General features: G+C 35.5%; 1 protein-coding gene across 1 annotated transcript; it reads left to right on the top strand.

The window, feature by feature from the left end:
• The first annotated feature begins 2,867 nt into the window (after nt 1–2,867).
• On the top strand, nt 2,868–3,837 carry LOC111402515. Its single transcript, XM_023030882.1, has 2 exons — nt 2,868–3,354; nt 3,665–3,837. Exons 1-2 carry the CDS (start codon nt 2,928–2,930, stop codon nt 3,715–3,717), a joined length of 480 nt encoding a protein of 159 aa, XP_022886650.1. The 5' UTR covers nt 2,868–2,927; the 3' UTR covers nt 3,718–3,837.
• Nucleotides 3,838–23,272: the final 19,435 nt, after the last annotated feature.

The following is a 23,272-nucleotide window of genomic DNA, read 5'->3' as shown; positions in this document are numbered from 1 at the left end:
TTGATTAATAATTATGATAATATTTATCTGAGTTACTTTTACCTTTTACCTTTCATCTTTTATAATATTATTTGTCACCCTGCCCCTGTTTAGGGGAGCCTTTCTGCACATCGAGCGGGCAACCCTTACTTTTTATACTAGTCACTAGCACCTAGTGATGTTTAGGAGAAATTAAAAAAAAATAAAGTAGGCGTAATACTTGAATTTTATTTATTTATTATTATTATTATTATTTTGCCGTTATAAACAAATCTTTATTGACTACGAAGTATTTTTCTCTTGTTTCTTCAGTTTTCTTATGTTGTAAATTTTATTTGTCGGTGTATTTTTCAAATATTTGTCAAATAAGAAACTTCTACTTTTAAAAATTGAAATTGAAAAGGTAATCATACAACTAATATTATTATCATTATTATTTGACGGAGGGCCAAGATGTATCATTTGTCACGCGGAAAATTCAATCATGCGTGGGCCAACTTATGACTGTCAATTGCTTTAATACATTAAATTAGACTGAGTTAAAAGTTAAACCCTAACCTTAAGGGTCCCCCACCACTCCTACTCTAGAGCATCGTGAGGGAGGTAAATCGCAGGTTATGCCTCCAAGAGTACAGGGTGAAAGGCTGCTTGTACACTTGCACTTACCCAAGAGTCAAATCCATATTTCAAGCAAAACTGGATTTTTTTTTTAATTTTTTAATAATATATTTTTCTGAAAGATTATTTTTCATTTGAAATGAACTTGTCCAAACTTGCCCTTCACCTATAAAAGAAAATTTGAAATGAACTTGTCCAAACTTGCCCTTCACCTATTCATTTCAAATGAAAAATAATCTTTCAGAAAAATATATTATTAAAAAATTAAAAAATATATATATGGGATCCATAAATATTTAATTCAAATTACCCTTAAAAGAAATAATTTTAAAAAATATCTCCCAAATAAACTCTAAATTAAGTTTAAGTTTGATAAACGGTGAGAGTCCTCAAAATTGGGTTTCAACATTTTTAAATTAAGCTTGGATTCTTTCAAATGGGGAAACCAATAACCGGTTCCAGTTAGGTCCACATATGTCACACCATGAGGCTCTGGTCCCGCCAATTGTAGCCCACTACAGGGGTTCCTATTTTTACCCATTACAGAATTTATAGGAAAATGCAGAATTGGTCCCTTTCCTATAATCTTAATGATAAGTTGATCCCCTATCTTTCAATAGGAGTACATTAGTCCTTATATTTATTTTAGTAACATAATCGACCCATGATAACAATCTTTTTAAGCCTCCGTTTGACAATATTTATTAATCATTTGGAAATGAACAAATTTTATTTTCAACCACATATTTTAGTAAATTCACAAGCATTATCTACTTATTCATCATTAGGTATGTATACTTATAAGCTAAATCAAGTATAAATAATTTCCAAGTTGATGCTAAGTTTTCCCTTTGTCCTTATCAAAGTATGGTTCACTTAAATTTTAAAGCATCGACCCAAATCAAAAATAAAATTCAGCTTCATGAAGTTAAGTATGTGTGAGGGACACTTAATGACCTAAAGAGATTCGGAAATTTAGTACTGGCTGTGAAACTATAATTAAAGATCGAAAAACTTTTTATTTTGAATAGGTTTAAAACTAAGTTACTATTTGACAAATAAGTTGGGACCAATAGTGAAATTTTTCCCAACATTTTCTTTTACTTTCCAATCTTGAGTGGCATTAGTGATAATTACCAAACTTCCATGCCCCCTCTCTAACAAATTCTAATTTCAGCAATTTTCTCCTTAAATTTAGCTGATGGATAAATGAAAGAAAAGAAGGCTATATTTCCCTTGAGATACTCAAATGATTTATCTTCCTTTTTTATGCCATCAGGTTTTTAACTAATTGCAGCGCTGCCCCTTAGAGTCAATAAAGTTGTGGAATAAAATCTTGCTCGAGTACAAACAATCACGAAATGACATTTATGCCCTCATAGTGTCCATGATTATTGTACCTGAGCTGTTGGCTGTTGCACTTTTCCTGTTGGTCCAAATTCTCGTGCCTGATTTGACTTTTTTAACTCCAGCAGTTACACTTTGTTCTAGGAAATTCGATTTGACTGAAATACCCTTCTTGATTTTAACACATCATACTTATGTCACTTCATTTTTTAAAATCAATAATTGATTTTTAGAGTTTTTTTTTTTTTTTTTTTTGGGGAGAAAATGAATTGTTCAAAGTTCAAACCCTTTATTTTGATCAATTCTAATTGGCTTTCGTTTAACAAACTAATACAAAATATGAGTATATCTTTAAGAGACGTACTGGACGTCCAGGCGCCTATTTGGCGACCCCCCAATATCAGTGTGGACGTCCAGTTTTATTCCATCTTTAAATAGATTATGAATTATCTATAAATATTTAAATAATTTATTATTTCATAAAAATTATATTAATACGAGAACACATCTTTTTATTTTATTTTATTTTTGCTAAAGAGAATTACAAGTTGATAGTATGTTAGTTCTCAATTATTGTTCGAATAGCAAATCAGTCTCCAACTTTTAAAGAGTGAATCGAAATTCAACCTTTGTATTAACGTTATACAATTTATCAAATCTACAAACATTATCGTATGAAATAAAATTGTCTTGATTTAAATTTATAATATCCACTAATTTAGAAAAAAAAAAAAAAGATATGATTTTATAAAGCTGGATATGCGGAGGTAACGTGATAATTTAACATAAATTTGAATGCTTCTAGGGGCGATCCTATGGCTCGAATGGATAGAAATTTCTCCAAATACAAGGGCAAATTAGTAAAATTAATCAACTCTCATGCTAAATAGTCTTTCTACTTTCCAAACTCCCTCGATAGTTCTTTAACTTAACATTAAAACCCCAGAACCCAATTTATTTTTTCTTCACACACATTCTCATTAATGGAGTTCATTCAAAATCTCTTACTCTTCTCCTTCCTCGTACTCTTTCTCTCTCCAACACTTTCTCACTCCTCCTCCATTCATGACCTCCTCCAGTCCAGAGGCTTGCCGGCCGGCCTCCTCCCGAAGGAGGTCAAATCCTACACACTGTCTGAATCTGGGCTGCTTGAAGTGTTTCTGGATGGTCCATGTATGACCAAGTTTGATACGATGGCGTTTTATGACAGTGTTGTTCGGGCAAATTTAACATATGGTAGTCTCACCGGAGTCGAGGGCTTCTCGCAGGAAGAGCTCTTTCTGTGGCTTCCGGTTAAGGATATTGTCGTTGGTGATCCGAAGTCAGGGGTAATTCTGTTTGATATTGGTGTTGCTCATAAACAGCTTTCACTGTCTCTGTTCGAAGATCCACCGGATTGTAATGAGAAAAGTAAGTGGGTTTTGCTTCTACTTGTTTTGATCTTGAAGTTCTCTCAGTTGTGAAAATTTGTTTTTGTCTGAAACCTTTTTGGACGGATTATAAGGGCTTTAATTGCATTAGGCATACTGATTTTGTTTGTTTATGGCTTTTGAAAAATTAAAAATTGTTTCTTAAAGTAAATTGACTTAGTAAGAAGAAGAAAGAAAGGCACTGCCAAACACGCCCTTATTGTACGTGTCTCTGGTTAAAAACAGGAAGAAGAAAAAAATTGTTGAGGTATAAACAATTTTGTTTTAATTTTTTGGAATTAATAATGCAGGTGCATCGAAGAAAAATGGCAGAGAAGAAAGGGGACATGCAGCTCAAAAATAAAGATGGAAATTAGATGCTAATCCTATTTTATTAACTTAGATTAAGTAGTTTTCTAATTAGTTAGTTACTAATGTTAATCTTTTTAAGTTTAAATATATTAAGCCTTTTATATTATTATTATAGATAACTTGCAAATTAAGAGTATAATTTTCAATTTTTTGACCGAATTTATGAAAATAATTTTTATCGGATTCTCTTAGGAAGCTAGCTTTACAATTAAATCCCAATATTAATTTGAAATTGTTGGAAATTAGCTAAGGTGTCACATTTTAAATAATTTACGTAAGATATTATTGTTACAGTGGCCCGCATGTGCCTTTCGTGCACCGACATATGTGGTTGATTGGACCGTCGACTGTCCTTTCTCAGTGTTTTTATTTTGTCGCTGACCATATGGCAATCTCAAGACTCGAAATGAAAATATAACTAAAATTTGTTATGCCCCTTTGTTTATCATTTTTGTTAATGAGAATAAAAAATATAGTCGTTATGAGTTTTATATAACATATAAAAATTTAAATTTGATAATTTGATGTGATGAATAACGGTCATATTTTTCATTTTAATGAGAAAAAAATGCTAACTAAATAGGAGCATTAAATTTGACAATAATTAAAATTTGTTTATTAGTTAGACTATATTATTTTTTCTATAGATTATTTTAATTGGGCTCGTAGTGAAAGTATAATCCTCGAGTATTTCATCGTAGACCATACATAATATTCAATCTTCGAGATGTTTACTAGTCCAGCATTTGTCCCTAAAGAATGAACAAACGTTATCTAGCACATCGAAACATAGCAGCGTGATTCACTCCGCGAAAATAATAGTGTGTGTATTCTCATCCAACGATTTGATGGTCAATTTTTTATGTAGATATTGAAGTTTGTTGTGAACATTTTTTGAAAATATTAAACATAATCAATATACTGGAGGCATCCCAAAAGAAGCACCTACAGGAAAAGATTCCACAAGGAAAAAGTCTATGAAGTAAGAATAGTCAACGCAACCACGTACCTTAATGATATGGGACAAGGAATAAGTTTTCTTTTGTTTTGGAGGTTAAGCAGCTTTTGAGGTCTCAACAACTGGTTCAATAGGAGGTGCGGATCGAGCTATGGCCTCTGCAAAGAACAAAAGTCATTAAACCACTTTTCATGAATAGGCTTGGATACCAAACCCTATTAAGCCAACTTTTCTTGCATGCTTGATTAAGTTGTTTGAATAGGACCAAAACTTGGTTTCTGAATTTTCCCAGTCCTACTATTTATTTCTATCATTTCACTCTGGATCGCATTGGAGTGATAACCCGAGAAAAATCAGTAACTTTCTTATATAACATTGAAATTACACTAGTAACTTTATTTCGTGTTCATTATGTTTCAACTATTTTTTAAATTAACCTTGAGAACACCACAAGTAAGCTTGTTCCAGGAAGATCAAACTCGGCATAATCATGCTTCTTATAGGATGGCGAAAGAAGAATTTCATAAACCTACAACCCACTCGAATTTGAAAATAGGGGAGGGTAAGGTCCCCTTTGGTCTTCGTAGCTTCTATACTACTTAGTATATGATGTTACCAAAAAAAATAGTACCTGAAAGATCTCAAACTTGATGATCAAACTCCAAACTTAGGCGAACTCAAGTGAACACGAACGGTCTTTGAATATCTGAAACAAAGGCAACGAGGTGTGTGCTCGTCGCCCCTTCGATGCTTAAGTCAGATAGGGAATTTAGTGCGTGAGGTTATAAACTAAAAAATAATGAAAAACGTACCTCAAGAATGAGTCCGGGTTATGCATTTATAGGTGTTAATGATAGAGTCATAGAGGGACTTAATCATGTGTGATCTTTATCCTCGTAGGACAAGGAGTTTGTGTTTCATTTCAAGTATTCAACCATTGTTTGAGTTGAAGAAGGAGTCAAATAGGGTAAGGATTGTGGTTTAACTAGAATTAGTGCTCTCATAAGTCGTTGGGAAACTTAGAGCTGAAGGGCCTTAAACCCCGGTCAAACCACCCCAGACCTAGGATGCCCGACCTTGCAATTGAATGTTTGGGAAGCTGATAAGGTTGATGCAACAAGGTAGAGTTCGGGTCTCATATTTTGGGAACATCAATATAGAATTGGCGAAATCCATTCCCCAAAGCGAAGTTTTTCTAGAAACTGACCTCCACCCCTGTCAATGGATACTAAGTTTTTTTTACATAGCTAAAGATCCCACCAAATCAAATCCCATGCCTTTGTTTTTATCAACTCTTTTCAAAAAAGTATTGGAAAATCTATTTATGTATCTGTACTTTTAATAATACCACTTTCGTGGGAAAGAAATCAATCAAGAATTCGCCTTTAAAAAAAAAAAAGACACCAGTTGAAATTTGTTGAATTACAACCAACAACTCTGGGTCGAATTGAGCATTAGTAGGTCCGTGCCTCTAACATTGGCAATTCCTCCAAAGCCGGATGTTAGTTTAGGTCTTCTTTTACGTAACTTCCCAAAAAATGCGTATGGAAAAAGTTTGTTCGAGCATCAAATACACCTTGAAGAGCATATGATGAAAAACTCTTTAACGCTGGAAGGCCGTAGAGATCACAAAGTACTTGATAGGGCTTAATGGACGTGAAAGTTTCATTGAAATAGCTCAAAAAGCATCAGCATCAAAAGTTGTAGCCGCTCAATAGATGGCTAGCCATGTCATCAAGGAACGAGCCCCAAACTGAGAGTAAAAGGGAGAATATTAGAAGTTAGGTTGGAAGAGAGTGGGAGAAGTCAGGAGAGCACATGTTAGAGGCAGCACATCAACAAAGTTCACAAACTCTTGCCTATTCTCTATCGGGGATGCTTTGTTTTTTTTTTTTTTGGGACTATCTGCCAAAAATTTAAAAATCCACGATCAAGTTATAGTTACAATGAATGAGCAAAGAAATATGACCTTGCTTGAGCCAAAGAGTTTCCAGTCTATCCAAACAAGGCAATATTTTGGACCTACCACACGAGTCCCACCCAATACAACTAATCCACACAAGTCAGGCCTATCTATCTAGAGATTCAGTCACCATCACATGGCCGAAATCACCTCAACCTCGAAATATATGTAACTTTAAAACGTGCTTTGCAAAACCTACTGCAATGTAGAAAGCGTTGGGAATTTACATAATATGCACCACGGAATTTAAAAAGTTACTTAATATGGAGAAAGGGTGATAAAAAATTATACATTTGATGAATTCCTTGAATAATAATTCTAATATGCAATCCACAACTGTTATATTGTCCGACTTCCAATGGATCTCCACACAGTTAACAAGATTGAGAGAATTAGTGTTTTCTTTTCTTGTATTAAAAAGAATATAATTGTATTCTCTACTAAATTTTTAAACCCTAATAGCCAATTAATATAAATCCAAATGGCTTGGCCCGTCTCTTAAACTTAACCCGTTCCAACATTTAATTAATCAAATTAATTAATTTTGGTACATGAATTAATTAATTATGGCATATTAACAAGCAGCTCAATTAATTTGTTGTCGAACACTTGTCAATTAATTATGGGTAAGTCTCATTATTCTTTTATACATAACCCATTAGGTTCTCAATCACGATACTTAACGACGTGAATCTAATCAAAATCCATAAATTATAAATACTCACTTTTAATTTATCGTCAATTCACATCCATTGTCCCAAATTGACATCTACCAATATGTCAGGACAATACGTGGTGTGACAATACCAAAATTGTTCGTTTGCCATGAAACTATAATCTCTTCGTCAATATAATCCTATGAATTACAAGATATGGAGTGTCAATCTCGATATCGATCATATCTTCTATCCACTATTAAGTCAGTGTAAGTCGAAAAAGAGATCATAATCTCTTATTATCTAGGAATTTCATTATCAACGTAATTGAATGAAAATGCAGATTGTGATCTTTTACTATCTAATAGTGATAAATCCTAACGATGTTGTATTAGCGACCTTTGGTAGAGCAACATCTAACGTCACCAAAGCATAAATGTCTTCATATAAGACAATATAATGATCTCAAGTCGAATGATCAATTTCACTATCGAATATTAGGAATTAATCAACGACACTTAGATAGTTATCCATGTGGAATCTGCCCAGTGAGTCTCAACAAAACATCCACATGTTCATTTACAACTCCTTATAATTAACAAATTATTGATATTTGAATCTACGGATTCTATTATTTAATTGAATTGAATTTTATTAAAAGTGTTTATATTTAAAGTTGATTGGTACTGGGGCATAACATTTACAGGAAGTAAGCAGCGAATTCAAATTCAAATTGCTTACCTCTCTTAAGAGCCTCTTAAACCACCTGACCCACAACGGTGTACACCCACTATAAAATAAACCCAAAACCACAAAACTTGTAAACCCTTATGCTCCTAAGCCTCGTAGGAAGCTTGGACGACTCCATTAAACACATGTGCCAAGCCATCTCAAGGACTTATCTAGCATATATCATCTTAGAAATATGACCTAGGGGTCTCAAACTATTACATAATTTCTTCAGATGGTAAAATCCCCACTCTAAGAGTTTGTCATAAGTTGAGCCAGCTTGATTGTGAAAATACATTTCAATAATTGACCGTTTCAAAGAGATGAGGGGGGAGAACCTACAACTTACAGATATTTAAAAGAAGTTATCATTTGCTTTTCAATTTCCTGCTAGGAGGGAAGATAATCTCAAATAGTGAAACATAAGTTTATTAGACATATGCAATAAAAATAATAAGTTAAAATTACTAATTTTGTAGGAACCATTGTGAAGTTACTGATAGGCCCCCCATCACGCACACTTATTCTAGAAGAATCAAGAGAAAGGAAGGGAGTTGGGGTAGTAACTAATTCTATTAGGAATCTGTTTTGGCACACTTATAAATAGTAGCGGAGAAAGGAGGAGAGGTATGACCTGATTAATGTAAGTGCCATTTAGGAGAGATTCGACCCTCTCGAAAGGCTGTCCATTATCATTCCAGTTGCTGTAATTCGTTCTTTTCATTATTATAAAAAATACATCTAGCTTCCACAAATCCATTGTTTCTTTGTCCCATTATTATTTTCCATTTTTATCCCATCAATATTGGTATCAGAGCACCCTAAATCAACCCAAATAGAACCATGACTCTTGCAGACAGAATGGGGGAATTGGAACAAAAGGTTGAAAGCAATCACCAGGAGATGCAGACCGGTCGCGAAATCCTACGATCGGAGTTTAAGTCGATGCATTCCAAGTTAGATCTTCTGCTGCGTACTTGGGAAAATCAGGAGAGAGAACGAAAGGATAAGGGCCCAGCCATGGAAAACTCACCGGTGACACAATAGGAATCTGGGTTAACACAGTCCAAATTAGAGTGAAGTCAGAATAGTGTGGGGTCAAGCAATAATTGGAGGTCGGAACCACAAGTCCGACGGTTGGAGATGCCCATTTTTTAGGGTGATGATCCAGATGGGTGAATATTTTGTGTGGAGAGGTATCTTAGCCTCAATCGAATAAGTGAAGAAGATAAAGTTGAGGCAGCTACTGTATGTTTTGACGGTGAGGCCCTCGCATGGTATAAATGGGAAGAGAAACGAAGGCCACCAGCAAATTGGGAGGATCTGAAAGCACAACTCCTTCGCCAATTTCGGTCTACACAGGGAGGATCCTTGTGCACTCAATTTCTCTCTATCCGACAAGAGGAAACGGTAAAAAATTATTGTTGGAGGTTTGAAAAATTGGCCACGCCGTTGAAAGACGTCTCTGAAGAGATGCTGGAATCAATTTTCCTTAATGGGTTGGTGCCAGAAATCAGGGCAGAAGTATATTTACTCAGACCGATGGGCTTGGAGCAAATGATGGAGTTATCCCAAATGGTGGAGTACCGAAATACTATTAGCCAAACTACCCATACCAATTTAGGCCCAATTAAACCCAAAAGTATCCCATATAATAGCCCAAATCCCCCACAAACCCAGATCACCCAAGCCCGAACCACAATACCCTTATATCTGACCACAAATCGCCCCAACCCGTAATCCAAATCTTCCACACCCTTCAGAAGACTCACGGACGCAGAGCTTCAAACAAAGAAAGAAAGAGGCTTATGCTATCGTTGTGACGAAAAGTTTACTATTGGCCATAAATGTAAGAGTAAGGAGTTGCAAGTACTGGTGATTCTGGAGTTGGAAGACACGGTGCAGTCGGTGTCGGAAGAATTGACAGGAGGCGGAGTCGCGATTGACGACTTGGTAGCGGTCAAATCCGAGGGAGGTTCGATGGGTCAACCGGTCGAACTCTCCATTAATTCGGTGGTTGGGCTCACGGCACCTGGAACGATGAAGCTGCAGGGATGGATTGGTCATAGGAAGGTGGTGGTACTAGTGGATAGTGGAGCTTTTCATAATTTCATCTCAGCTGGGCTAGTGCAGGAAGAAGGACTTCCATTGTCGGGTACGACTGGATATGGTGTAATAATGGGCACAAGTTTGACCGTAAAAGGAGAATGCGTGTGCAGGCATGTAAGGTTGAAGCTGCCGGGCCTGGAAATGGTGGAGGACTTCCTGCCTTTAGATTTGGGGAGTTCCGATGTCGTACTCGGAATGCAGTGGCTATGAAAATTAGGGAAGATGCAAGTCAACTGGAATAATCTCACAATGTCCTTTGCCGAGGAAGGGGTGACTGTTAATTTACAAGGGGACCCGAGCCTTAGCAAAATTCCAGTATCATTGAAATCCATATGGAAGGCTTTCAAGGAACAAGGCGAGGGACTGTTATTAGAATTAGGGAACATCACGTTATCCCACAATCCACCTTTGCAACGGCCACCGGCAATTGTTGAAGAAGTGCTAGAGGAATATAAGGTAGTCTCTAAGGATATCACACAGTTGCCTCCCAAATGAAGACAGGACCATGCAGTGGTGTTAAAGTATGGGGCTGAGCCAGTAAGTATCCGACCTTATCGATATCCCCACTAGTGCAAGAGATGTTAGTAGTCGGTATCATTCAGCACAGCACTAGCCCTTTCTCAAGCTCGGTACTCTTAGTAAAGAAGAAGGATGGTAGTTGGCATTTTTGTGTAGATTACCGAGCTCTAAACAAAGTAACTGTGCCTGACAAATTCCCAATCCCTATCATCGATGAATTACTGGATGAGCTACATGGAGCTAAGATATTCTCAAAAATCGACCTCTGATCAGGTTACCACCATATCCGGGTTAGGGCAGAAGACTTGCCAAAGACTGCTTTCCAAACTTATGAAGGGCGTTATGAATTTCTGGTCATGCCCTTCGGCTTGACTAACGCACTGGCCACCTTTCAGTCCTTAATGAATGATATTTTTAGAGAGATGCTCAGGAAATGTGTTTTGGTGTTCCTTGACGATATATTGGTTTATAGTCAAACGGAAGAGGAACACAAGGACCACTTGTGGAGTGTATTGCAGATCCTGGTAAACCACAAGCTTTTAGCCAACAAGAAGAAATGTTCTTTTGGGCAGAGGAAAATTGAGTACCTCGGGCATATTATCTCAGTATTAGGAGTTGCTGCTAACCAGTCCAAAATTGCGGCCATGAGTGATTGGCCCATATCCAAAAATCTGAAGGAGCTGAGGGGATTTCTAGGGTTAACAGGTTATTACAGACGATTTGTGGATGGGTAAGGGAAAATGGCGTGGCCCCTTACTCAACTATTGAAAAAGGATAGCTTTGGATGGAATGACACAGTTGAAGTCGCATTCAATAAACTTAAAGAGGCCATGACAACAACTCCGATATTAGCCCTTCCAGATTTTTCACAACCTTTTGTTATTGAAACTGATGCTTCTGGTATTGGTTTAGGTGTCGTTTTAATGCAGAATCAAAGAGCTCTAGCCTATTTCAGCCAGATCCTTCCACCCAAGACTTAGGCAAAATCTGTTTATGAAAGGGAGCTCATGGCAATAACTTTGGCAGTACAAAAATGGAGTCATTACCTTCTGAGAAGGTGATTTGTGGTGAGAACAGATCAAAAGAGCCTCAAATTTCTCCTCGAACAGCAAGTGATCAATGAGGAGTATCAGAAATGGTTGACAAAATTGCTGGGATTTGACTTTGACATCGAATATAAACCTAGGCTAGAGAACAGGGCAGCAGATGCATTGTCCAGAAAATGGGGAACAGCAACAATTATGGCTCTCAGCATTCCAAGTGTCTTGCATTTAAGATGAAGTAATTAGAGCACAGATGGATGATCAGCACATGAGAATAATGAGTAATGCCATTAAGGATAATCCGTTGTCTTACCCAGGCTATACAATTGTGCAAGGAGTCCTATAATACAAGGATAGGATCACCATACCGAAGGACTCTCCTTTGGTCTGACTGGCTCTACAGGAAGGACATGATAGCAAAGTTGGAGAGCATGGTGGATTTCTTAAAACCTACAAGAGAGTGGTTGGCACATTTTACTGGGTTGGCATGAAGAAGGACATTCGAGAGTACGTGGCTGCTTGTAAAGTTTGCCAACAGTGCAAATACTCAACGTTGACTCCAGCCGGCCTATTACAACCTCTACATATTCCAGAATGGGTTTGAGAAGACATATCTATGGACTTAATAGAAGGTATGCCTAAGTCGGAGAGGTTTGATTCCATTCTGGTAGTGGTGGATCGACTAAGTAAGTATGCTCATTTCATTGGATTTAAACATCCATTCACTGCACCCTCAGTCGCTTCAATCTTTATCAAGGAAATAGTTCGTTTGCATGGGATGCCACGCTCCATAGTATCTAACGGAGACAGTATTTCTAAGCAAATTCTGGAGCAAAATGTTTCGTTTGCAGGGGACAAAATTAAAGCACAGTTCGACCTATCATCCCCAAACCGATGGCCAGATGGAAGTGGTGAATCGGAGTGTCGAAACATATCTGTGCTATTTTGCTACATTCAGACCAAAGGAATGGCACCGTTTTCTGGCTTGGGCAGAACTCTCATATAATACCTCATTATATATATCCGCACAATTGACACCTTTTCGCATACTATATGGGAGAGAACCCCCAACTCTGTTGCCGTTTGAGAAGGGCACCACCATTGTTTCTTCCTTGGATCAGAAATTAGTAGAACGTGATAGGTCCTGGAGGAACTCAAGATCCAATTACAAAGAGCTCAACAGCAAATGAAAAACATGGCTGATAAGCACTGACGGTTGGTAGAATTCTCTACAAGTGATTTAGTCGATTTGAAGATGAGGCCGTATCGACGTAAAACCCTGGCACACCGAATCAATGAGAAGCTAATGCCTAGCTACTATGGACCTTTTCAAATTGTGGCTAAAGTTGGGACAATTGCCTATAAACTAAAACTGCCACCAGGGATCGCAATTCATCCAGTCTTTCATGTTTCACAGTTACGAAAAGTTGTTGGGGAGCATCATCTGACCACTCAACTACCATTTAACCTTGGTGCGGACTGGGAACTAACGGTAGAGCCAGAAGTAGTATTGGGTGCCCGAACTATTCCAACAAGTGATGCTGAGGATATGGAAGTACTGATAAAATGGAAATGACTGACTCCAATGGAAGTCACCTGGGAATCGTACAGCCTAATTAACCAACAATTTCCCACCTTCCACCTTGAAGACAAGGTGGCTAAATTGGGGAGGGTGATTGATAGGCCCCCAATCACGCACACTTATTCTAGAAGAATCAAGAGAAAGGGAGGGAGTGGGGGTAGTAACTAATTCTGTTAGGAATCTGTTTTGGCACACTTATAAATAGTAGGGGAGAAAGGAGGAGAGGTATGACCTGATTAATGTAAGTGCCATTTAGGAGAGATTCGGCCCTCTGGAAAGGCTGTCCATTATCATTCCAGTTGCTGTAAAATTCGTTCTTTTCATTATAATAAAAAATACATCTAGCTTCCACAGATCCATTGTTTCTTTGTCCCATCATTATTTTCCATTTTTATCCCATCAGTTACCAACACAATCGGGCTTAGGTCCATGGAAAAGTCATAATCACACAACCGCAGAATGATTAGAACTCCAAGCAGAATAAATGCGCAAAGCAACTTGTTGAAGTTTGACTTAAATTTCATTGGATATTGGCGGATTGATTTTCTTTCCACGTGTTTTGAGATGCTATTTCCAACTATAGGACTATTGTTAAGATTTGACATGTATCCATATTAGGTGGATTCTTCTTTTCTGTCAATTTCTTATATTCTTGTTTTGTGATTGCGACTTCATATTTTGTCATATATCTCGCGCCTATTTTCTAACACAACTTAATACTAGATTAAAAAACAAATAAAATTAAGAAAGAAATAATATTCCACCTCTTTTAGTTTAGAAGATTTGGAACTGCTGATATGAAAAATGAGGTCTTACAGAGATTTTAAAAATTACTGGTTGGTCTTCAAGTTCCTGTTAGAAGGGAAGATAATCCCAAATAGCTAAAACAGAAGTTTCTTAGACATAGTGCAATGAAAATTATAAGTTAGAATTTAGGTATGAGATTGAGGAGGTTGTGATTCCATAGTGCATGTTACCTGACAAATAAATTCAAGCAATCATCAAAATGCATAAAAACTTATCAGGACAGTAGACTTGAAATCAATGAAAATTAAAATTATTATCACAAAAGGATCGGAACGAAGAAGAAATACCTTACCTGGGTTTTGACCAATTAATTTATTTTCGTGGAGATCTACGCAAATATCATTGAATTCATCTGAGAATAACAACAGTAAGTTCATAAAATTGAATAATACAAACAGAAACAGGCTTGAAAGGGACCATAAGATTATTACAATTTCCACAAACTGAAGATGAAAGTCCGAAGAACCGATGGGAAAAGAAACTCCCTACTGAATGATACTTCAAAGAACATCAATGCATTTAAGGGATATCGATGTTATATGCCTATTAAAACCATGTAACAATACAGCCAAGAAAATACAAATTGAAAGAAAACAAATTAAAACTGCATTCAGAAAATGAGCACGCTACATTTTTTGTTCTAATTTTCACTTCAATAAAAAGAAAAATAAAGAACAATTGAGAAAGAACTATGCACTAGAAATAGAGAATAATTCACTCTGTCATTCAGTAGCGTCGAAAAAGAAATAGGAAAGAGAGGAAGAAAGCAAACAGCGCTGTACACAAACTAAGGCTTTAAGGTCGTAGAATCGGCAAGAAAAGGAACTCCCTATTGAATGATGCTTTAAGAACATCAATTTCACACCATACATAAATAGCGCAGGAAGAAAGAATAAAGAACCTCCAACAACAACAACAACAACAACTACAACAATAATAATAATAATAATTGTAAGTTCTCCGATTATCGCAAGATTCACTGAAAAATTAAATTTGTAGAAAAATAGAAATTGAACACGAAGGATTTTTTTGCCACAAAGGCCTGGATGTTCATCCTTATGGCCTACTCACCACATTGAGCATCTACAAAGTAGATTTAGCTCTAGATCCACTGGAAAAAGAACCAAGAACGTTACAAAAGTACAAAGAAACACAAAGTTTCTTCACTGTTTTTGATCTCGCCTCACACACAACTATCACAACACCACCACAAACTCGCATGAAGTAGTATCACAATTATACATCAAGTGTAGTATCAAAATCACTCAGATTTACAGAAGTAATTTTCACTTAGAAAATATCTGTGGTTTGAGAGAAAAAGAGAAACCCTAGAATACACTCAGAATAGATCTCTCTCGAAGAGAAAATGAGACGTCCAAAACGTTTTAATCAGGTAAGTCAAAAAGTCATTGATCAACGGTGAGGAGATGGCCAGATGTATGGCTAGATCATATCTTCAAAGAAGGCAGAAATCGCATTTCAAGAGAACACGCTTCTCTTAGTAATTGGATCAACACCATTTCAATAAATCCGGCCCAATAGCTTTAAAGGTGCCAAGAATGCGATATTTGGGCTCAACAATTTCCACCTTGCTGAACACTTCTTGGTAATTTCTAGTGGCTAGATTACTACTTGTTTCATTTGCTCTTATTCTCCTATAAAAAACAAAAACAGAAATTAGTACCCAAAAAATAATTTCAGTTAAAATCTTCTAAACATGATACCCTTCAAACAATGTTTAGAATATTCAAACAGTTTTTAAACTTGTTTAAGGGTAGAACCTTAGTTCCCAAATCAGAAGGATTATATTCAGTTGAATTTTTCTCTAACTTAATTAGACCTTGTTCAACCATATTTCTAACAAAATGGAATTTAACATCAACATGTTTTGTGTGATCATGATACATTGGATTTTTGCTAAGATAGATGGCACTTTGATTATCAGTATAAATTTTGACAAAGCTATTTATAAAGCCAATTTCATTCAGAAGACCTCTCAACCAAAGACTTTCTTTAACAACATCACAGGCAGCTATATATTCTGCCTATGTTAATGATAAAACCACTAGCTTTTACAATTGTAATTTCCAACTAATGGTTGTATCACACAAAGTGAAAACATAAGATGAAGTTGATCTTATACCATGAGCTACATTTGGTCTAGTATATACCATGAGATACGTAACAGATCCTACAGTGCTAAGGAATTCTTTCCATTCTTTTAAATTCTTCATCAGTCTTTGGTGATTGTTCAGTAGACAATTTAAAATGGTTGGAAAGTGGTAAAGAAACAGGTTTGCGAAGCATGGAGAACCTTTCAAGTATCTTATGCACATAAGTAGATTGTCTTAGGATTAGTGTGCAATCATTTCTATTTCCATTCCAAGAATTCTCTTAGGTTGCCCTAAGTCTTTCATTGCAAATTTAGATTTTAACTTTGCTTTAATAACATCAATTTCAGATCTGTTAAGGCATGCAAGTAACATATCATCTACATATAAAAGTAGATAAATAGATTCAGGTCCACTTGACCCTTTGAAAAAGAAATAAGAATCATAACTGCTTCTAATGAAACCTAAAGTCAGAACATAAGAGTTAAAACTTTTTATACCATTTTCTGGGGGCTTGTTTTAGGCCATAGAGGGATTTCTTTAACAAACATACCTTTTCCGCAATTGATTTTACCTCATAACCTTTTGGTCGACTCATTTAAATAGTCTCTCAAGGTCTCCATTTAAGAAGGTTGTTTTTACATCCAACATATCAAGCTCCCAGTTAAAATGAGTAGTTAAGGCAAGAAGAATTCTCATAGAAGTGTATTTAGTAACAGGAGAAAAAATTTCATTATAATCTATTCATTCCTTTCGAGTAAGCCCCTTTGCAACAAGTCTCGCTTTGTATCTTTTACTTTCAGTAATAGGATCTCCTTCTTTTATCTTAAAAATCCACTTACAGTCAACAACCTTTTGATTTTTAGGTTTGTTGACTAGGATCCAAGTCTTATTTTTTATTAAGGAGTCTATTTCTTCATTCATAGCATCTTTCCATAACTTAGAATCAGTACATGTTATAGCTTCTTCAAAGGTGGCAGGTTCTGAATTTAGAGAATTTAGAACAGAAAATAGGGTAACAAATTCATCATTATTATATCTAGTGGATGGAATCCTATTTTTTCTGTCTCTATCTCTTGTTAGCCGGTAATTAGTTAGAGATGAATTATTAAATTCAGTCTCAGTTTCAGGTTCACTTAGATCCTGATTAATATCAGACTGGGAGGTCTCCACCTCAATAAAATCATTTTGATCATTAGTATTATCTTCTAGATTTTCAAGAACAAATTCTTTCACAGGTATAGATCCAGTAGGTTCAGTTTCAAATCGTATTTTGCAGGGAAACTCATTCTCATTGAAAACAACATTTCTACTAATGATCACTTTAAAATCCTTTTAGCTTTTAAGCCAAAGCTTGTACCCTTTAGTTTCTTCCCCATATCCCAAAAAAACACATTTTTGAGATCTTGGTTCAAGTTTACCTTCATTTTGATGAGAGTGTGTAGCAAAACCAAAAACTTTAAGTCTACTATAATCTGGTGAAGTATTTGACCATAGTGTTTCAAGGATTTGGAAGTCAATGGCACTAGAAGGACTTCTATTTACCAAAAATGTTGCAATTTTTAGGGCTTCTCCCCAAAGAATTTTGGAAGCCCTGAACTGTGTAACATACATCTCACCTTTTCTAAAACGGTCCTATTCATTCTTTCAGTTACCCCATTCTGTTGAGGAGTGTATGTCACAGTTCTATACCTTAATATTCCAGATTCTTTACAAAAAGAATCAAATTCCTAATTACAAAATTCAAGGCCATTGTCAGTCCTTAGTGCCTTGATCTTCTTATCAGTTTGATTTTCAATCATAGTTTTCCATTGTTTAAAATTTTGGAAGGTATCAGATTTTTGTTTTAATAAAAAAGTTCATACTTTTCTAGAAAAATCATCAGATATCAGCTTGATAGAGTTTTTATGGATTCTTATGTCATAGTTTTCATCTAACTCTCCCAGAGCAATTAGATTTCTTTTTAGTTCAGGTACATACCTCTAGTTTGAGTACAAAATTATTTTCCATCAAGAGATTCATCTTTCCTAACCCTTTTATCTGACGACTCATGTCATTTCCCATCTACACTTGCCCCCCATTCAAGTCAACAAAATCAGAAAACCAATCTTTAATGGAACACATGTGAAAAGTGCACCCAGAATCTAAAACCCACTCATTTGGGTTCCTATTGATGGTATTAACAAGGACAACCCCTTGTATATCTGGTTCTCCTTTGCAGACAACAGCTGCAGAACCATTAAAATTCTGTTTTTCTTTTGTATCAGATAACTTCTTAAAATAGTCTTTGATCAGGTATCCTGTTTTACCACAATAGTAACATTTTCTAATTTGATTTTTGGATTTTACTTGGTTTCTGTTTTTATCTCTGAGTTTTGAATTTTGGGGTTTACCTCTTTTATGGGAGTTGAAGTTACACATAGCATTCTTCTTATTTTGATTATGTTTTTCTTTTGTGTGTAATCCTTCACCATATTTGAAATTTTCACTCAACTTTCAATTCAAGTTTCCTATTTCTTAAGGAAGAGATTATTATGTCAACTATCTTGCCTCCCATATTCCAAGGCATTTCTTATCTCCCTATATCTATCACTTAAAGAGTTTAGAAGGCCAAATGAGACCTTGGACAAAGGAAAGCACTGGAGGGTGACTTACCTTAATAACCAGTTTCAAATATTGACACGAGTAATTAACAATAATAAGAAGAGGGTACAGAGTATACCAGAGACAATGCAAGAATTTAGTATAAGCACAGACAGCTGACTGACTCAGTGGGAACTCAGTAAGAATCAGAACGTGTTGACTCAGCTCACCAAGGACTCAGAGTAAGTCAAGAAATCAGAACGAGTTGACTCAGCTCACCAGGGACTCGGAGTAAGTCTAAAAATTTTGACTCACCAAATAACTCAGCCCAAACAGCAAATTACACAGCGTTAAGAACAAGTCAGAAAAAGAACTCGATAAATATCAAGAGATCTCGCAGATCAACCCAAAAGAGTATACAAGATTTTAAGGTATTAAAATTTTTATCATCAAATTTTCAGAGAAATAAAATGTGTTTTAAAAAAAAAAAAAACTTCAAACCTCAAAAAATTTGTAAATGTAACAAGTTTAAACAAAAAACTTAGGGTTTTTAAAAACATATCCAGATCCTCCAGAGAAGATGCTCTGATATCACTTGTAAATTCTCAAGAGGTTAAACGAATACCGATTATCGCAAAATTCACTGAAAAATTAAATTTGCAGAAAAATAGAAATTGAACACGAAGAATTTTTTTGCCACAAAGGCCCGAATGTTTAGCCTTACGGCCTATTCACCACGTTGAGCATCTACAAAATAGATTTAGCTCTAGATCCACTAGAAAAAGAACCAAGAACGTTACAAATGTACAAAGAAACACAAAGTTTCTCAACTGTTTTTTATCTCGCCTCACACACAACTATCACAACACCACCACAAACTCGCATGAAGCAGTATCACAATTATACATCAAGTGTAGTATCAAAATCACTCAAATTTACAGAAGTAATTTTCACTCAGAAAATATCGGTTGTTTGAGAGAAAAAGAGAAACCCTAGAATGCACTCAGAATAAATCTCTCTCGAAGAGAAAATGAGGCGTCCAAAACGTTTTAATCAGGTAAGTCAAAAAGTCATTGATCAGCGGTGATGACCAGATGTATGGCCGATCATATCTTTAAAGAAGGTAGAAATCGCATTTCAAGAGAACACACTTCTCTTAGTAATTGGATCAATACCATTTCAATAAACCCAGCCCAATAGCTTTAAAGGGGCCAAGAATGTGAGGTACTTTTATTTGGACTCAACAACAATAATAATAATAAATTTACACATTCACACCAGACTTAACATTTAAAACAAGGGAAAATTTCATAACTAAGAAATTAATTATGGCACATTTCAAAAACAAGAAAACAAGTTTCAAATTTCTAAAATCAGATTTTTATTAAAAATTATTTATAATTTAATTAGTTAATTAATTATTTTATTAATTAAATATATTTAGCTCACAGATCCATACAATTTGTCACAAATTAACAATATAATTAGTTACTTATTATTTTTTGGTCATAAATTAAAAATTTTATGTCACAAATTTTTTTACGATCACATTTCAAAAATTTTGTAAGTCACAGTTTGTTTATTGGTCACAAATCCAAAAATAATTAGTCACGGATTAATTTTCAGTCACGACTTATCATATTATTGGTCACAACTTATTTTTCGATCACAAATTAAAAATTTTATAGGTCACATATTATTTTTCGATCACGAATCAAAAATTTTATAGGTCATAGATTAATTTTTCGATCACAACTCAATAAATTATAAGTCACAAACACAAATTTTATAGGTTACATATTATTTTTCGATCACGAATCAAAATTTATAGGTCACAGATTAATTTTTCGATCACAACTCAATAAATTATAAGTCACAAACACAAATTTTATAGGTCACATTATTTTCGATCACGAATCAAAAATTTTATAGGTCACGAAATTAAAATTGTTATCGGTCATAACTAATTTGGTCGCAAATTAACAATTTAATTAGTCACTTATTATTTTTTGGTCACGAATAAGAAATTTTGTCACAAATTCTTTTATGATCACAATTCAAAAATTTTGTAGGTCACAACTCGTTCATCGGTTACAAATAAAAAAATTTACGAGTCACGATTAATTTTTAGTCACAACTTATCAAATTATTGGTCACAACTTATTTCTCGATCACAAATCAAAAATTTTATGGGTCACAAATCAAAATTTTATAAGTCACAGATCACAAATATTATAGGTCACAACTTAAAAGACAATCACAAATTATTAATTTTTTAGATCACACAATATTTCTTGATCACAATTTTATTTTCATTGGTCACATATTGCTTATTAGTCACAGATTAACTATTTCGTTGGTCACATTCAATCAAATAATATGTGACCACCATTAACATTTGCGATGACCACCGCCACCATCAAGGCAGAACCGCCACCACCAAGGCAGAACCGCCACCGCCACCACTCGTCAACAACACCACCGTCAAACGAATCAACATATCCACCTCAATAGATCACAGCCACCAACATCTCACCATCGCCCCCACCCACTACCACAACCACCGCTAACCACCACCAAAACACCACCAAACCATCAAATCTGCCACCATAGATCAACCCACCATCTCAAAACAGACAGTCAGCAGCACCGCACACTGCTAGAGCAACCACCATGCCGCCAATACCACCGTACCCTTACACAACAGCATGCCCAACCACCGTCCCTACACATCATCGCAACCACGCACCACCACCTCTTCCACAACCCACGGCACCACACCTGCACAATACAAACACCACCACAAAACTCACTTCCACCCCCAGTTCCACCATCCCCATTAGATCTACCACCATCGCCAACAACCGTCATCCCCTTCACTGCGTGAAATGCCTCTACCACCATAGCATCGCCACCATGGCAAAATCGATGCAAGGACGAAGTAGTTATAGTCGCAAAGTACCTTTCGACCTGCGATACAGGCGATGGGCAACTCACTATCGACCGACGATATAGGCGCCTCTACTTCGGCGTCTTCGTTTTCTGTCGGGGAAGAGAGAGAGAGACACGACAGAGAAATGTAGAGAGAGAGAATGTGGAAATTTAATTAGGGTTTTGATTATTGGAGTATATAATATATTTAGTAAAATATTTATTTTAAAAAAATATTAATTAAAATAAAGTATCTGGCCCCCGTTTGTTTCTTATTTTTGGGAGAATGAGAATGAAAATTATAGCCGTTACGGACCCCATACAAGAGATAGAAATTCAAATTTGGTGGCTTGATGTGATGGATAACGATCATATTTTTCATTTTAATGAGGAAAGAATAAGAACCAAACACAGGCCTGATTTTTGAAATGTTAAACTACTCATATGATTTTAGAATTGTGAATTTTTAAAGTATGGAATAGTGTAATTTCCACTTAAAACAATTCACGAAGGAACTCTAATCTAAAGAGCGAAGAACCCACAAGAACAGGACCATGCTGCAGAGTGATGCCGAATATAAACAACACACAAAAACGGCACAATCTCTTATTAACTTTATAAAATCACAATAAAAAAAATTAATTATCATCATAAACGGTAAGATATGTCTGTTGCGGCAAACATGAACACCGGCAAGAATCAGAGCCGGTCCTGTGATTTATGGGCCCTGAGGCGAAGCGTGTAAAGTAGGCTCCTAGCGAAAGCAATTTAAATATAAAATCCAACGGTATATTATGCGATCTATTACTAACTTAAAAAACTAACATTAAAACAACAACTAAATATATTATAGAAACGATTTATATTATAAACCATCAAAACCAACAATGTTTCAAACAATTAGTTGAATACTATTTGTCTTGCCATTTTAGAGGCAAAAACATCAATCAAATCTGAATAATTTAGCTGCCCAACCATTTCTTTTTCTATTGATAACATAACCAACCCGTTTAATCTTTCTTGTGACATAGTTGATCGAAGATAGGTCTTGATTAACTTCAATTTTGAGAAACTTCTTTCCGTCGATGCAACTGTAACCGGTATGGTTAACAAAATTTTGTAAGAAATATAAGCATTTGGGTAATAAATATTGTGAGTCTTCAAATATTGCAGCACTTCAATTGCTCTTGTTGCTTCATTTGGTAAATAAATCTTCAAGATTTGTAACTCCGAACATAAATCATCTTTACTGATGTCCAAACGCCCATCATGTTCAAGATATTTCTCAAGATTCATACAATAATTCAACAAACTTGATAAAGTTGCATCCCTTAACCTTTTCAAATTAAACAAAAATCCAAATATATCATCATATTGTTTGAATTGTTCAAATCGACCCCTCAGAGAAGATAGAGTTTGATCAATTATAAAAACAAAGTACTCAACTCTAAAAGATTCTTCTGCTGATTGCTTTACCTCATCACTACCGCTTTTATCAAAATGTTTTTTCCTTCGAATTATGCGTTTTTCTGTAAATACAGCTTCAATTCCCATTT

The sequence above is a fragment of the Olea europaea genome, chromosome 10, assembly GCF_002742605.1.
Source record: "Olea europaea var. sylvestris chromosome 10, O_europaea_v1, whole genome shotgun sequence".
NCBI classification, from domain to species: Eukaryota; Viridiplantae; Streptophyta; class Magnoliopsida; order Lamiales; family Oleaceae; genus Olea; species Olea europaea.
This window is presented reverse-complemented; position numbering and strand designations above follow the sequence as displayed.